Source organism: Asterias rubens, chromosome 11 (genome assembly GCF_902459465.1).
Source record: "Asterias rubens chromosome 11, eAstRub1.3, whole genome shotgun sequence".
Classification (NCBI taxonomy): Eukaryota; Metazoa; Echinodermata; class Asteroidea; order Forcipulatida; family Asteriidae; genus Asterias; species Asterias rubens.
In genome coordinates this window covers 16,877,178-16,894,104 of record NC_047072.1, presented here as the reverse complement: position 1 = coordinate 16,894,104, position 16,927 = coordinate 16,877,178, and the positions used below count along the sequence as shown (strand labels likewise).

The following is a 16,927-nucleotide window of genomic DNA, read 5'->3' as shown; positions in this document are numbered from 1 at the left end:
TTATATTACATCTCGGAAACTCATCCTCTTTTACCATGTCGTCATCCCGAGATAAATAGGGGAGTTTGATTATCTAATTCGTTGGCTTAAAGGCAGTGGACACTATTGGTAATTACTCAAAATAATTATTGGCATAAAACCTTTCTTGGTGACGAGTAATGGGGAGAGGTTGATGGTATAAAACATTGTGTGAAACGGCTCCCTCTGAAGTGCCATAGTTTTCGAGAAAGAAGTAATTTTCCACGAACTTGATTTCGAGACCTCAAGTTTAGAACTTGAGGTCTCGAAATCAACCATATAAACGCACACAACTTCGTGACACAGGTGTTTTTTCTTTCATTATTATCTCGCAACTTCGACGACCGATGGAGCTCAAATTGTCACAGGTTTGTTATTTTATGCATATGTTAAAATATACTAAGTGGGAAGACTGGTCTTTGACAATTACCAATAGTGTCCAGTGTCTTTAACCGCTATAAATTGTTTTCAATGCCACTTTCCTCATTCTTATTAAACCTGAAAGAGAATACATTTTTGTATATGACATTACGTTCGGTGAACACCGATCTTCTACAACGTGGACAGTAAATTGATATAACGGGCTGTCTACACGCTCTGCTGCTGCTCAGAGCTGCTTTCTCATGCATATTCAAATAACGCGCTCGTGCTTTACCCAACGAAAATACATTTCGTTTTCGACGACGGATTTGTTCTGCGATGCGACGACGTTGTCGTAGCTTGGGGGACGACCGTCCTCTTAAAGCCGACGCACGTGCAGATGGCGCCAAATGTCTATCATTACAGACATTCACACTCACAGAAACATCCTTCGTCCAAAACGTAAACTCCCTATTACATTGGAAGAGAACAATGACACGTAATAGTGGTCTGTCACCTAGCCCACAATCGCATTGGTCCTTGGTTATCTGCCGGTGTTGTACCCTTTGGAGATCTTAATTCCTTGAGAAGAATAAGAAGCTGTCGTTGATTACTGAACCATATCGTTTGTGCTACCAGAAGCACTTTGATGTTACTTTCCCACCATTGCGAGTAGGACAGGATACGTGTGTGGCCGCCTTGTATAAAGAAGAACCATGGAGTCCAGGCTGCTAGCAGGGAGACCCTCACGGGGAATCCAGTCCTCTTGGCGTAAGCATGGGACCACTACCCCGAAAACCGGCTATCTCTTCAAAGCTTCAAAGCAAAGACTGACAAGGTGCTATTCCCTTCTCATTATTTACGGACTTTTTGTTGCAATCTTATCATTAGTGACGCTGTACCCAAACGTTGTTGTTGCTACCAGATCTTCATATGAGATGAGGAATAGCAGAAGAAATACTATGGGAATACTAGTAGGAGTTAATACTACTTCAAGGTCTCCATTACATGCTACCACAACGCTACGTGCTGTCGCCGATAACGCCACTATCGTAAAGATAAACACAACTCCAATTGTTTCGAGTCCGAAAGTTATAAACCCTCATCCTTTCCGATTCATAATCGCAAATGAAGACGCTTGCTCCGGGGAGAACACTGATGTGTTCTTAGCGGTGTTGGTGAAGTGCCGGGTAGGGGAGACTTTCGACCGGGAACAAATTCGACGAACCTGGGGCGGTGTTCAGGTGGTGCTCGGTCGAAAGATTCGAACAATGTTCTTAACGGGTAAGACGAATGAACATCCAAAGGACAAACTTTTAAAAGCTGAAGATGAGAAATATCATGATATAATACAGGAGGACTTTATGGACTCGTACTTCAACTTGACATACAAGACTCTAATGGGATGGAGGTGGATGTCAACCTTCTGCCCGGCAGCAAGTTACGCTGTGAGTATAGACGCTGATATGATATTAAACCCCCGGAATCTAATCTTGAGGTTAGAGACATCTCCAAGGAAACTATTCTCCGAGGGGAATTGGAGGGAAAATGTCCCCCCGATTCGGGGTAGGTCCTCAAAGTGGTTCATCCCGAAGTCGCTATACCCTAAGAAAATGTTCCCACCTTTCTTAAACGGGGGCTGTTATGTCATGTCGACTGATGTAGCAATGCGACTGTATGAAACATCGTTCAGGGTGCCATTTTTCAAGCTGGATGACGTTTATATGGGAATGGTTATGGCCGCCATGGATTTCTCTGCAAACTTCTCAGGTTTGTACCAACAGTATACTTCGGTTGAGATTGGGTTGAAACGAGGGATTGCTGTGGGGGCGTCCCATGCCAAATCGATCAACAAGCAGTACTTGGCTTTGTGGGAAACGATTGTTGGATCTGAGCTTAAAAAGGACAAGGACCATAAGCGGAATGAGAAGGAAGAAGACAGTGGCAAGAAAGAAAATGAGAAAATTGAGACAGAGAAAGAGACACAAGAGACGAAAGACTGATTAGCCACGGATGACCGTGATCTTGGCTACTATGTGTTACCTCTTATTCGCTCCTGCCGTGTAGCGAGCCAAGGCTCCGGGTAAACCTTGTCGTTTCTGCTACGTTTCTGGTAATCACAACTATTTTGCTGAAGGGATCACTTTAAAACTGAGGCTGGAAAACAGACTGAACAATGTGAACAGTTTTCGTATCCCACCACTATTTTATTCGTTATGAAATAATGAAATGAAAATTCCTTTTTGTAAATGGTGGCAGGATACGGAAAGTTTTCAGAAAAATTAGTTCACAAACATTTTTTAAAGAAATTGAAATTGAAAAAGAAATTGAACTACAATGTTTTTTTTTTTTTTTTCTTTTTTTGACTGGTATTTAATAATGTAGGGTAGCGTATCTGGGCCTTCGTCTTGTGCTCCAACTTATAATATTGCTCCATCAGATATTATGTAAAACGTGCGCTCTTGATATGAAGCTTCAAACAGGCAAGAGGAAAAGTCTTATGGCTTGGTGCCCAAGCCCCAAGCCGTTGTTTTGAAAATGCCTTATTATTATCATTGCACACGTTTGGTAAATTTTGTCGAAGACCAGTATTCTTACTTAGTGTATCCAAATAATCATTGAAAGAACAAACATCACTGTTGAAAAACTGTGCGTGCTTTCAGATGCAAAACAACAACTTTCAACAGCTCTCCATTGCTCGTTTGCAAGTAATTTTTATTGTCAACAACTATTTTGAGTAATTACCAATAGTGTAATGACCAACTACCAACTATTCCTTTCGATCATTTCGCGACCAGTGCTTTTAAAGGAACACGTTGCCTTGAATTGGCGAGGACAACCACGCAATTTCGAGACAAATTTGTGTGGATCATTGTATTCTACTTTTAAAACATCTTTCCAACCGTATGCATCATTATAACAAACGGTTAAAAATGCTTTTTATAGACCAACTCGTCCGATCCAAGCAACGTGTTCCTTTAACATAAAGTGTAAACTATTTCGGGATCTATTGTATTTTATGACAGTTATAAAACTTCTTTATTGGGCCAATTTTAAATGTAAGTACATGTATGTAATTTATGTCCGAATATTTCAAATAAATCTTAACATAATAATATAGGCCCTATCTTCCCCTAAACTCGTATATTATTACCACATTAATGTAAAATTCATTTCCTCACAAAAACAAAACTACATTTCTATTTCATTTTATTTCTGATTGACATTTCCACTGACAAAAGTGTGATTAAAGGCAGTGGATACTATTGGTAATATTACTCAAAATAATTATTAGCATAAAATCATCAGCGAAAATTTGAGCTCAATCGGTCGTCGAAGTTGCGAGATAATAATGAAAGCAAAAACATCCTTGTCACACGAAGTTGTGTGCTTTCAGATGCTTGATTTCGAGACCTCCAATTCTAAACTTGAGGTCTCGAAATCAAATTCGTGGAAAATTACTTCTTTCTCGAAAACTACGTCACTTCAGTGGGAGCCGTTTCTCACAATGTTTTGTACTACTAACCTCTCCCCATTACTCGTTACCAAGTAAGGTTTTATACTAATAATTTTTTTGAGTAATTACCAATAGTGTCCACTGCCTTTAAGTCACCAATTTGTTATAATAAGTCAATGTTGGTCTTAATGAGATTATTATTATAGTTGTGAGATATATTATCTCAATTCTTAGTACAAAATATCGTTTAAAGATGTGTTTTATGGATTTGTCGTCGGCTATCGAGTAAGTTAATGGTTAGTTTTGTACGCTCGTTGTAAAAGTGCATGTTGTAATAGTTATTATTTGATTGACAAAAATTGTCTTATAATATGAAAATTATTAAGATATTGTTATATCGTTCAAAGAAACATTTAGTTTTAGTGTGGCTGGCTCCGACACAATGTGACATTAGTATGTATATAATGATCTTTAAATCGTATTTTAGAGCTTTTAAGCTAAAATATTAAAATATTTTAAAACGTTTGTCTAACATAATCTCAATATAATATTACATTAAACAAAATAGAAAATATGAATAAAACAATCTCACAATAACAGTTACTGTAAATAATCAAAAGGAAAAAGCTGGGTCGATGACTGATTATGAATTATCACGTACGGTATAATAAAGTATTCACATTATACGGTGTTGAGCTCTCTGCATTCTCCAGTTTGCAGTCGGCGTATCGTTTAATACGGTGTTGAGCTCTCTGCATTCTCCAGTTTGCAGTCGGCGTATCGTTTACAATCATGTACTTAGTTTCACCACACGGGATCGGATCAGGGCCCAATTTTATAGAGCTGCTAAGCACGAAAATTTGCTTAGCATGACATTTCTTCCTTGATAAAAGCAGGATTACCAACCAAAATTAATATCCATTTGTTGCACATTGCTTGTTACTGGTATTCAGCTGTGTTTGCTTATCCTGAAAATCACGTAGAAATTTTGCTGTTTTTATCAAGGCAACAATTTCATGCTAAGCACATTTTTAGTTGGTAAGACCATGGAGGTTCTTTCTCCATGGTAAGACACTGCTCTAGAATTGCCAGGGTCGTGGGTTCGAATCGCGGCCGAGTAACATGCCTGTGATACATTTTCAACGGGACAGTCTGGAAAGTACTGAGTAAACCTAGCCCCGGTGGCCTTACACTTTCGTATTGTTCTACAGTCTGTGTACAGAGGAAGAGTCCTATAATAATAGGGCTAGAGTAAACCGTACTAAACACACATCGGCTACAGTCTGTGTACAGAGGAAGGGTTCTATATAGGGCTAGAGTAAACCGTACTAAACACACATCGGCTACAGTCTGTGTACAGAGGAAGGGTCCTATATAGGGCTCGAGTAAACCGTACTAAACACACATCGGTGTAGGGCCTATGGGTAAAAACCAAAACTAATCATTATTTTTGTTATCCCCGATGCAAATTGTACACATTTTGTGCTTAGCAGTTCTATGAATGATTGGGCCCAGTTCGTTAGCCAATAAAAACACATACACACACACGCACGTACCAATAACTTATAGGAAAAAGCTGTATTGTTTCTTCGAAATTTACAAAATGGTATACAAGGCCTTTTCTAATAATTATGCAAGATAAAATTGCCTCTAATTGAAACGCTGCATAGACACACCACACACACACATCCAGTTTGACAATTCCTGGATAAGTCATTCATCATGTTTGATCAAGTTCAATCAGTCAATATGTCTGAGTGAAAAAAAAGAAAAAAAGGAGGGGCTTTTTATTTTTTATTTTCAAGATGGCCGCCGTTCTTTTAAAAATTTCAATTTTGTTTATGTTTTTCTACTGTTCAAACTCACAATGCAAAATGAAACATGCTGTACTAAGACAGGATATTAACAAGAAATTATACTTAAAAAAAAGGGAAGGAAGAGACAAACGGCTGGGCTATTTTTCAAAGTTTATTTTCTTGGTGAGACTTTAAAGGAACACGTTCCCTTGGATCGGTCGAGTTGGTTTTTGAAAAGCGTCCTGTAACCGTTTGTTATAAAACCGATCATGGTTAGAAAGATGTTGTTAAAGCAGAATACAACGATCTACACAAATATGCCTCGAAATTGCGTGGTTTTCGTTTTACCTCGTCGACAAACACGGTCGGCCATTTATGAGAGTCAACGACTCCCATAAATGGCCGACCGTGTAAGTTTGCGACGTAAAATGAAAACCGTGCAACTTTATATTCTACTTTTAAAACATCTTTCTAACCATTTGCATTTCGTAGCAAACCGTTTCAAACGCTTTTCATAGACCAACTCGACCGATCCAAGGCAACGTGTTCCTTTAAAATAAAATCCGTTTTCCGTTTACAAACAAAAAATCATTACCCCCCCTAAAAAAACAAAGAGCAGTGATCTCGCTCCTCACCGCCAGGATTGCCCATCTCACCGCGCGGCGGCAGACCAATAACGACTTGTCCGCAAGTCTAACTGATACCAGAAACTAATTTATTTTGAACAAATGATGGCGCCCTATTACACAGACGTGCGGCCTTCGATTCGAGTAACTGCTCCGATCGTTGGATTAAATTACGATTTCTGGAAAATTCTCTCACAAATTTTCCGATTAATAAAGACATAGAAGATAAGTTACTGCTGAAGAGTTGAATTGTCACCATTGGTTTCGGAATGGCGTCTGGTGAAGTCGAAACACACTGCTACAATAAAGGTTGTGTGAAGAAGTTTCTCCCGTCAGAAAATGGACCAGGTAGGTTACTATACATTAGTACGTGTATTACTAAATACTACTCTAGTACTAGTCTACTGAAAACCAGTCATCTTGCCCCCCCAGCAAAGTCGCCCACAACAAAGTCGCCCACTACAAAGTCGCCCCCCCAGCAAAGTCGCCCACCACAAAGTCGCCCCCTCACTTACAAAGTGAGTCGCCCCCCTGTCAAAGTCGCCCCTCACAAAGTCGCCCCCTGACAGAGTCGTCCCCCAACAAAGTCGCCCCCGACACTGTCGCCCCCTAACAAAGTCGCCCAGTGCATGGTTGAGCGACGTACACAAAAGTGAGGGCGCTTTCGAATAGTTTGAAACAATTATTAGCACTGGGGAAAGACGAAATGTAGGCCCCTTCATGCTGTTACAGAAGGAATGCTACGGGATTTTAAGCGTGCACGACGGGTTTGAGCGTGTTTAATCTTTGTGTTGTAGCAGCTTCTTTTAGATATTAGAACACTAAAATAATGTATATATATAACAGGTTATTTACATTTTATGTACGGAATATATATACATCAAATAAATTATCAAGCAGAAGTGAACCTGAGGGTTTAATTAAAACCCTTAGTCGATCACTAGGCCTACAGACAAAATCACATTTTAGTCATAACAATTGTTTATTGTTAAAACAAATTGATTAAAAATATTAACTAAAAATATTGGGTATAAAAATTATGCACAGCAATAATTATGTATACAATCTTAAATGGTTGGCATGCTTAATTTAATTCAGAAAACTGTCTATGTTCGATACAGATTTACATAATATTAAAAGGCCAATTCAAAGTATAAAAAAAAAGAAAATAGCTAATTAGTTATCTAGCGAAAAGACAGAGCATTCGCCAAGCCTGGAATCTCCAATGGTTGAATCTAAACCGTTACCAAAGGGCGCCCTCACTTAGTGAAATCTTCTTGGGCGACTTTGTTAGGGGGCGACTGTGTCGGGGGGCGACTTTGTTTGGGGGCGACTATGTGAGGGGCGACTTTGACAGGGGGCGACTTTGTAAGGGAGGGGGCGACTTTGTAGTGGGCGACTTTGCTGGGGGCGACTTTGCTGGGGGCGACTTTGCTGGGGGGCGACTTTGTTGTGGGCGACTTTGCTGGGGGGCGAGATGACTGGTATTCCTACTACTAGCCCCACTTGTGTGGCCAAGGATACAAATACGTGGGGCTAACTAAATACTAGGTACACACGAATCGCTTTGCCCTTTTTTACGTTTTAAATTTACACTTACAGTAACAGTGGACACTAATAATATTTACACCCAGTAACTGGGGCGCTGTACCTACCTGTATATAGTGTATTCCTTTTTCGAAATGTTGGCATTTTCTGTAGTGGCTGTACTGTCTGTGTAAGAATAATCAAGCAAGAGTAAGATAAGACTGTATGACAGAAAATGTCAAAATTTCGAAAAAGGAATACAGCGCCCCATACTGGGTCTAACTCTAATTCATATTGGTAATTAATTACTCAAAATAATTATTAGCATAAAACCTTACTTGGTAACGAGTAGGCCCTATTGGGTCTATGGGAGAGATTGATATATAGTGTAAAACATTGTGAGAAACGACTCCTTTGATTGAAGTAACGTAGTTTTTGAGAAAGAAGTAATTTTCCACGAATTTGATTTTGAGACCTCAGAATTAGATTTTTAGGTCTCGAAATCAAGCATCTGAAAGCACACAACTTCGTGTGACAAGGTTGTTTTTTCTTTCATCGCTCGCAACTTCGATGACCAATGGCAATTGAGCTCAAAGTTTCACAGGTCTGTTATTTTATGCATATGTTGCGATACCAAGTGAGAAGACTGGTTTTAACAATTACCAGTAGTGTCCAGTGTCTTTAAATTAGAATCTCGCCAAAATTAGGCTCTATTTTATTTAAACTGTGTGTTCTTTGATTTGAATGAACTCTCAGTCAAAATGTATGCAATTGCAGAGCAAGGGCCAAGGCCTAACAAGGCAAGGGGTCCAGAAAACGCAGCAAACAGCCGTAGGAAAATGAAGAGTGTGCCTATGTGCAATTTGCACTCTGTTTTTGCCCGAACCTCATTGAATTGTTGTTGTACTTTGTTTTTATGAAATGGCTTAAAGTTAATAATTATTAATAATATTTAATATTCAATAATAAATTGTACCTTTTGTTGCTTATTTTTCAGAGGCGTGTATACACCATCCTGGGGAGCCAGTCTTTCACGACGCCTACAAGGGCTGGTCCTGCTGTAAAAAAAGAACCACAGATTTCACTGAGTTTCTTAATATGCGGGTATGGAGCCTCAACACATAAAAGCCAAAGCATTATATTTGAATTTGGCCTTTAATCATGTAAATTGGCCCAATACTCCCCAGTCTTGGCCAAATACGTAAGTGCTCGATACTTAAAAGTGTACTACGCTCAGTTGTAAATTGCCAAAGCCGGCCCTCTAACAGTATGATTTAACCAACTTGACTTGTGAGCTTGAGATCTAGACTAGTCTGGCGAGATGCTTGCCAGTCAAGCTGGTTAAATTATACCGTAAGAGGGCGTGCTTTACAACTGAGCGTAAAACACTATCCAATATCGAGCACTTACGCCTTGGGCTAATACTGTACTAAGGGACCCCCGGCTGAAGTAATCTCATCTCCAGCTTTTTACTCGCACCTTAACATAATTCTAACTGCACCTGACACAATATTCCTGTTGTCTCAAGCCAACCCATGCACACACATGCAATGCGTACATCTTCAATCATTGGAAGGCTGCACTATAAATGAAGAACTAAAGCAGACAAATTTGCTTAAAGTATTACTAAGCATAATATTTCATTAGGAAAAATTAGGCCATCAGCTTGTGCTTTTACCAAAGATTTGAAGTTTTACAAAATGTACATCATTCATTTTCATTTAGTAAGCACAGGAAGGTCATCTACCCATGGTGTTCGTGTAAGCAACACTTATGAAATAGAAACTCGGTCAGTAAGCACAAAATTTGCCGTTTTAAAAGCAGCTCTATGAAAGTGGGGCCATGCTACGCAAAGACACCTTTTGCTTAGCAAAGCAATTTTTAACTAAAACTTATGCTACTGAGTGTATTGCAACATCATGACATTCATGACTTGTCCACAAGTCTATGTTAAAATTAACAGGTGTTTACGAAACTTATGGTTTACCAAGAAACATTATTTTGTTAGAAGGAAGTTATGAATTAAAGGTGAAAATGTATGGCTGTCTTTTGTCTTGCAGGGCTGTACCAAGGGACTTCATAGCAATGAAAAACCAGCAGAAAAACCCAAACCTCAGGTCTCCAATAAAACAAATCAGGTGAAAATTTGTGTGTTCGAATTTACTTCTCAATCGTGGTTATCCAACCATTGATTGTAACCATCCTCCTCCCTTCAAAATCCAACTTCACATTTTGTTTGATTTTGTTGGACTGGGACTGCATGCACTTGGAAATCCTGTATGAAGAACTATAAAAACGCATTATTATTATTGTTTTTATTTATTTACTGGCCTTGATTTTTTCATCTTCTCTACTTACAGGACGTGATTCGTGTTGAACCACCTAAGCAACGTCGGCCGATTGAGCCACCCACCAAAAGACCAAGGTACGGTCAGCATTTTCTTGTATTAATTGATTCAGAAAGTTTCACAACTTTATGTTTTATTTATGTATTTAAAGGCAGTGGACACTATTGGTAATTACTCAAAATAATTATAAGCATAAAACCTTACTTGGTAACGAGTAATGGGGAGAGGTTGATAGTATAAAACATTGTGAGAAACGGCTCCCTCTGAAGTGACATAGTTTTCGAGAAAGAAGTAATTTTCCACGAATTTGATTTCGAGACCTCAGAATTAGATTTTGAGGTCTCGAAGTCAAGCATTTGAAAGCACCCAACTTCGTGTGACAAGGGTGTTTTTTTCTTTCATAGTTATCTTGCAGCTTCGTCCACCAATTGAGCTCAACATTTCACAGGTTTGTTATGTTATGCATTTGATGAGATGTGACACCAAGTGAGAAGACTGGTCTTTGACAAATACCAATAGTGTCCAGTGTCTTTAATTCTTTGGAGACAATTAGAAACATCCAAAGACCCGAATTCATATGTAGCGGCTTATCACACCCAACGAGCAGATCAAAGTGCTCAGTATTTTTTCCTGTAATGTATGCTGAGCCATTTTTGAAGTGTGATACCTATTCCTTTAGCACCATTGCACCATGTCAAGATTTACAAACCCGTTTGTTCAAGCCCCTTGAATACCTTGTTAGTATGTTAGACTTTTATTATATTAGGCTTTTATTATTGTTATTACATCTTTGTAAAGCATTGTATCATTGAAAACCCAAAACATAGTGTTTGTAATTTTACCAATGCTACTCAATGTCTAGTTTTTTAGTTGGTATTCTTTATCTTCGACAGTGAATCTGATCCTGTAGTTCGGTTACCAGTCACTGTTGGATCATCACTAAAATCAGCATTAGAGAATCTTACTATAAACCCATCTCAGGACCAAAATGGTAAGAAGTCACAAAGATTTATAATAAAAAGATTGGATTTGAGGCATTTCATGGTGAGGTATCAAAATAAATTTGGTTTGCGGTAACACCATGTGTGTATCTACTTGCCAGGTAGAGTTTGTTCTTAGAGAACTGTCTTTTTATATTCTACTACCGTGGAGTAGATTTATCGGATTGTTCGGCGAGAGACTTCTCAGTTCTGAAAAGAACTGTCCTGCTTTTTAACTACAACCTGGGCGGAAGGTAGAAAACTGGCCGGGACTACTACTTTAGCTTTTAGTAGATCGTTGTTACCTTCACTACCGCAGAGCGACTTCTTAATTGGTCTCAACATTTCGACTAGCTTGCTATCGAAAACAATAACGATCACGACGCAAATAGAATGCATTCTATTGGTTGAATGAGCGTGTGCGTATTCTGCGTGGAGCAATTCAACCAATAGAATGCATTCTCTTTGCGTCGTGGTCGTTATCTTGTTCGTTATCGCTGCGGTGAAACCTCGGCCCATAGTTTGAAGAGACAGTTAGAGACCATCAGTAAAACCTGTTATTTTTATTCCTAAGATGAACAAGTCAGTAATGAAGTCACAGAGGGAACACAATGCAAGAATCGAGGCTGTCAAAAGGTAAGTACTATGTAAAGACTGTTTTTTGTATATGAAGCTCAACTAACATTATGCAGGCCTGATACTTCAGGAGGAGGCGTTGCCTCAATGCCTCCTGGAGGAGGCGTTGCCTCAATGCCTCCTGGTCATTGCCTTGGTACCCTTATAGAGGTGCCCTTTACCAAGGAGAAAATGCCTTGGTGCCCTTGCCCTTTATCAAAAACAAAGCATACGTGCCTGCAATTGTTGCACGCTGTGATTGTGTTCATGGGGATCTGTACACCCTCATTGGCAAAGGTGTGCGTGACAGAGGTGTGCGCTATATAAGACGCTATTATTATTATTTTTATACTCCTTTATAAAATAATTGAGTCTTTTTCTATTTCTTGTTCACTACATGTAGTCGTACATGGGAGAACAGTCGGATTATGAGAAGTGCCAGTTTCACCCAGGCCAGGCAGTGTTCCATGAAGGGTTGGTTTCATTCTTTCTTGTTTTGTTTCTTTTAAAGCCCCCAAGGAAACACTGCTTGTTACACGTCGAAGACGATTTGGTTCTCATTCATATCATTTGGTTTTCGCCCTTATACCGATGCGCAGTGCTTTTTAAGTCCTGTAAAAATAAAAAAACAGGCGCGTTACTCAGGTTGGATTCAAACCCACAACCTTTGCATTGCTAGAGCAGATGTCTTACAAATTGTGAAAACTGAGCTCGCCCAGGAACTATAGGCAGTTTGAGTCCAATGTTTTTTAAGCGAGAACCGCAACTATTTTATAGGTGTTAATTTTCTCATTGATGTTTAATTCTTAAGAACTGCTTGATATTGTTGAGATAACTCCGGAGTTGGACTTATCTTTCTTAGAATGAAGTTCTGGTCATGTTGTGAGAGGCGGACTTCAGATTTCACCAACTTCCTCGAGCAAGAAGGTTGCACAACCGGTACCCATTTATGGCTCGTAAAAGAAGATGACACAAAGAAACTAGTCGATTGCAGGTTGGTGTGATTTGTTTGCTGAACAAATTTGTTTGTGCTAAGAAAGTTTTTGTGCTTACAGGCATACAGAAAAGAGACCCCGATTACCCAACCACAGCCCAATTTCACGAAGCCTGTAAGCACACAAAAACTCGCTAAGCACAGAATAGTATTAGGTTACCAGTCAAACCCAAATTAAGTTGGCATTGTTGAGGCTGATGCCCTGAGGCTGAAGACATTTGCGAAGCAGAAATTTTTGCCTAACAGCTTTATGAAATTGGGCCAGAGCCAAGCATTTGAGGATTTTGTCCCGATACCAGAGCCAAGAGGGCAGAAAACTCTTGCTTAGTAAAATTTGGTTACCGGCCAAAATGCCGTATATTTACCATTGCTGTGATTTGCTTAGCAAAGAAATTTGCAAAGCAGAATTTTCTGCTAAACAGCTTTATGAAATTGGGCACAGTTACAGACGTAAATATTTCTATCATGTCTAGGTACGATTGGCATCAGACCGTCTCACACGTCGTGCTTTCCGTCTATTGCAAGCTCTCTCAGCCAGACGTCTCGTTCATAGAAACAAACCGGGTCTTATTGAATGTTGATATCACCTTCAATCAGAGCAAGAACAAATTCAAGAAAACTTTCCTTCTGGAAGGGGTAAGTAAGACGCCCTTCTTAAAGACAGTGGTCATTATTGGTAATTGTCAAAGACCAGTCTTCTCATTTGGTGTATCTCAACATATGCATGAAATAACAAACCTGTGAAAAATGGAGCTCAATCGGTCATCGAAGTTGCGAGATAATAATGAAAGACAAAACACCCTTGAAGTTGTGTGCTTTCAGATGCTTGATTTCGAGACCTCAATTTCTAAATCTGAGGTCTCGAAATCAAATTCGTGGAAAATTACTTCTTTCTCAAAAACTACGTCACTTCAGAGGGAGCTGTTTCTCACAATTTTGTATACTGTCAACCTCTCCCCATTACTTGTAATCAAGAAAGGTTTTATGCTAATAATTATTTTGAGTAATTACCAATAGTGTCCACTGCCTTTAAAGCCATTATACACTTTCGGCACAGAAAAAGAAAAAAAAAAATTCACAGATTTACAAATAACTTACAGGGTTTACAGAAGGTAATGGTGAAAGACTTCTCTTGAATTAGCTTTACTTTTCAAAAAACTTTAAAACAATTATCAATTCTCGTTGTTGAGAATTACGGATTTATTTTAAACACATGTGATGACACGGCGAAATGTGCGGAAACAAGGGAGGGTTTTCCCCGTTATTTTCTCCCGACTCCGATGGCTGATTGAGCGTAAATTTTCACAGTTTTTTTATATTTTTTTATCAGTTGTGATACACGAAGTGTGAGCCTTAGGACAATACTGTTTACCGAAAGTGTCCACTGGCTTTAAATAACAAGTTTACATCAGACTCTGTGTTTGTACAAATTTGTTTGGACAAACAAAAAGAAGTTGTGTAAAACCTGCTTTAGTTTACACCCGGAACATTTGTAAAAATATATTTATATGAACAGTCTATCCATAAGAGAGATATGTTTGATTAGTAAGCTCTTGAATTTATTGTATTGTAGCTCTACAAAATTGTATCGAGCACAGTGATTTGTGATAGAAGACGATTTCATTTGATAGGAGACCGCCAACATGGGGCTAGATAGCTCAGTTTATAGAGTGCCAACACTTTTAATTGGAGGTTTGTTAATTCAAATCCTGCTGTAGTGAGTGTTTAAATGTTCATCCCCAAAACCATGTATTGTATATCAAACTAGTAGGGGAGATGGCCTTAGCTTGACTCTGCCTTTAAAGGAATACATTGCCTTGGATCGGACGAGTTGGTCTTTGAAAAGCGTTTTGTGACCGTTTGTTATAAAATGCATATGGTTAGAAAGATGATGTAAAAGTAGAATACAATGATCCACACAAACATGCCTCGAAATTGCACGGTTTTCTTTTTACCCTGTCGACTAACACGGTCGGCCATTTATGGGGGTAAAAAATTTGACTCCCATAAATGGCCGACCGTGATAGTTCGCTGGGACTACTACTTAAAGGAACACGTTGCCTCGGATCGGACGAGTTGGTCTATAAAAATCGTTTGAAATCGTTTGTTATGAAATGCATTGGTTAGAAAGATGTTGTAAAAGTAGAATATAATGATCCACACAGGTATCACTCAAAATTGCAGTCTTCCTTTTACGTCGTGAACTATCACGGTCGGCCGGTTAGTCGACGAGGTAAAAAGAAAACCATGCAATTTCGAGGCATATTTGCGTAGATCATTGTATTCTACTTTTACAACATCTTTCTACCGATATGCATTTTGTAACAAACGGTTACAAACCGCTTTTCAAAGACCAACTCGACCGATCCAAGGCAACGTGTACCTTTAAAGTCAGTACACACATCAAAGAAAAAAATCCAGATTTTCAGTTTTGTTCTTTTTCTCCTTGTCTATGTAGGTGATAGACCCGACCAAGAGCTCCATGACGATGCTTGGAAGCAAATGTGAAATCAAACTAAAGAAAGGAGAGGCTTGCTCCTGGAGGAAATACGAGCTCCCCCTGAAGACGAGTAAATCAGAGAGTCAAGAGAATAATGTTGATCATTGACGAAGACGATGCCTATGTACAGCTTTAAAGACAAGAACGCACATTTATTATAGGAGCGGCGGGCCAAAGTTAAACTAGTTTCAACCAACGCAAGTGCAAAATAAATCAGGAACCTTTCTGAAGAAATCGCCCGACATCACCAGGCCAGGACTGCTTCATTTGAAAGGCAAGGGGCACCAAGGAATTTTATCCTTGGTACTGCCGCATTTCAAGGGCACCAAGGCAGATACCAGGGGGCATGGAGGCAACCGTCTTTGTTGCTTCGTGAAGTATCAGGCCTGGCTTTATAACTGATTTTGGCTGTTGAGCCAAATCTACTGTCATCAGGGGCACGTTGTTATCTACGTGTTCTCTTGGACTGAAACAGTGTAACCCCCTTTCGCAGATATATTCGGTGATGTCTTAAAGAAACATGTTGCCTTGGATCGGACGAGTTGGTCGCTGAAAATCGTTTGAAAACGTTTGTTATGAAATGCATTGTGGTTAGATAGTTAATTTAAAAAAATATAATGATCTACACAAATTTACTTTGAAACTGCATTGTTTTCCTTTTACTTTCCGAACAAACCCGTCGGCCATTTATTGGAGTCAAAACTTTAAGATGTCAATAAGCCGGTTATTAGACTCAATTGAACTGTATTTGTTCAAAGGCGAGGTTCATCTTTGGTAATTATTCCAAATTTTACGTACTTGGTAAAAACCAACGCCCCTCTTTGAAGTATAGGCCTATAGTTTAAAAGGAGGTAATATTCATCAACAAATTTGAATCTTAGAAAGACTTTTAGTCTGAGGCATCTGAAATTACACAATTCTATGCAACAGTGTTTTCTCCTTTGTTATTTTCTGCAACTTCAATGACCAATTGAGCCCAAATGTTCACATGTTTTTATTGCCATTAATTTATCAATACAGACCATTTAACGTTGGTGCAATTTATTTGATCCCTTGTTGCGTAAGAAGCAGTATTTATATGTGTAATAACGGGAAAGGGCAACATGATAAACACGGTCTACAGCGTACAAGTGGCAATTCCATACATCTTTTGAGGGCACAAAATCTGGATGGACAGTGTGTTTTTAAGTGGAGATTAAAAAAGCAATGCATGAAAACTGAGAGTAAAATTATGTTAATCCTGTATTATGTATAGAAAAATTTTCTTCTTAAAGCCCCTTACCAAAAGTGGCTTTTAGCCTTGTTTTGGGTAAACTTGGATTATAAAAATATATTGAAAATACTTATTTATTCACGCACGCACACAATCGTGCTGTGGAGCAGTGTGAGAGCACAGGGTAGAACAAAATATGATTTAATATCAGTAGAAATAGCTGATGATAACTTTGTGTAATTGTAATCATGGTAGTAATCTACTCCTACAACTGTAGCGGAACGAACCTCGTAGTTCTAGGAGAGGGGGCCTAGTAGTAGCAGTAATCTGTACTTTTAAAGGCACTAGACACTATTGGTAATTACTCTTAAGAATTGTTTGCATAAAGACTTTTATGGTAACAAGCAATGGAGAGCTGAGCTGTTGATAGTATAATAATACAAAGCATTGTGAGAAACTTCTCCCTCTGAAGTTAGGAGTTTGTGAGAAAGCA

General features: G+C 38.9%; 2 protein-coding genes across 3 annotated transcripts; both read left to right on the top strand.

The window, feature by feature from the left end:
• Window positions 1–436: 436 nt before the first annotated feature.
• LOC117296817 (beta-1,3-galactosyltransferase 1-like) lies at window positions 437–2,628 on the top strand. The gene has a single exon (XM_033779882.1). The coding sequence runs from the start codon at window positions 1,095–1,097 to the stop codon at window positions 2,379–2,381; it is 1,287 nt and encodes a 428-aa protein (XP_033635773.1). The 5' UTR covers window positions 437–1,094; the 3' UTR covers window positions 2,382–2,628.
• Window positions 2,629–6,376: 3,748 nt separating this feature from the next.
• LOC117296618 (cysteine and histidine-rich domain-containing protein 1-like) lies at window positions 6,377–15,808 on the top strand. 2 transcript variants are annotated; one of them, XM_033779639.1, is made up of 10 exons: window positions 6,377–6,605; window positions 8,782–8,888; window positions 9,845–9,922; window positions 10,145–10,209; window positions 11,026–11,123; window positions 11,687–11,748; window positions 12,131–12,201; window positions 12,590–12,721; window positions 13,195–13,357; window positions 15,180–15,808. In XM_033779639.1, the coding sequence occupies exons 1-10, from the start codon at window positions 6,527–6,529 to the stop codon at window positions 15,327–15,329; spliced, it is 1,005 nt and encodes a 334-aa protein (XP_033635530.1). In that variant the 5' UTR covers window positions 6,377–6,526; the 3' UTR covers window positions 15,330–15,808. The 2 variants fall into 2 exon arrangements, with proteins under 2 accessions (XP_033635530.1, XP_033635531.1); XM_033779640.1 differs by lacking the exon at window positions 9,845–9,922.
• The last annotated feature ends 1,119 nt before the right edge of the window (window positions 15,809–16,927 follow it).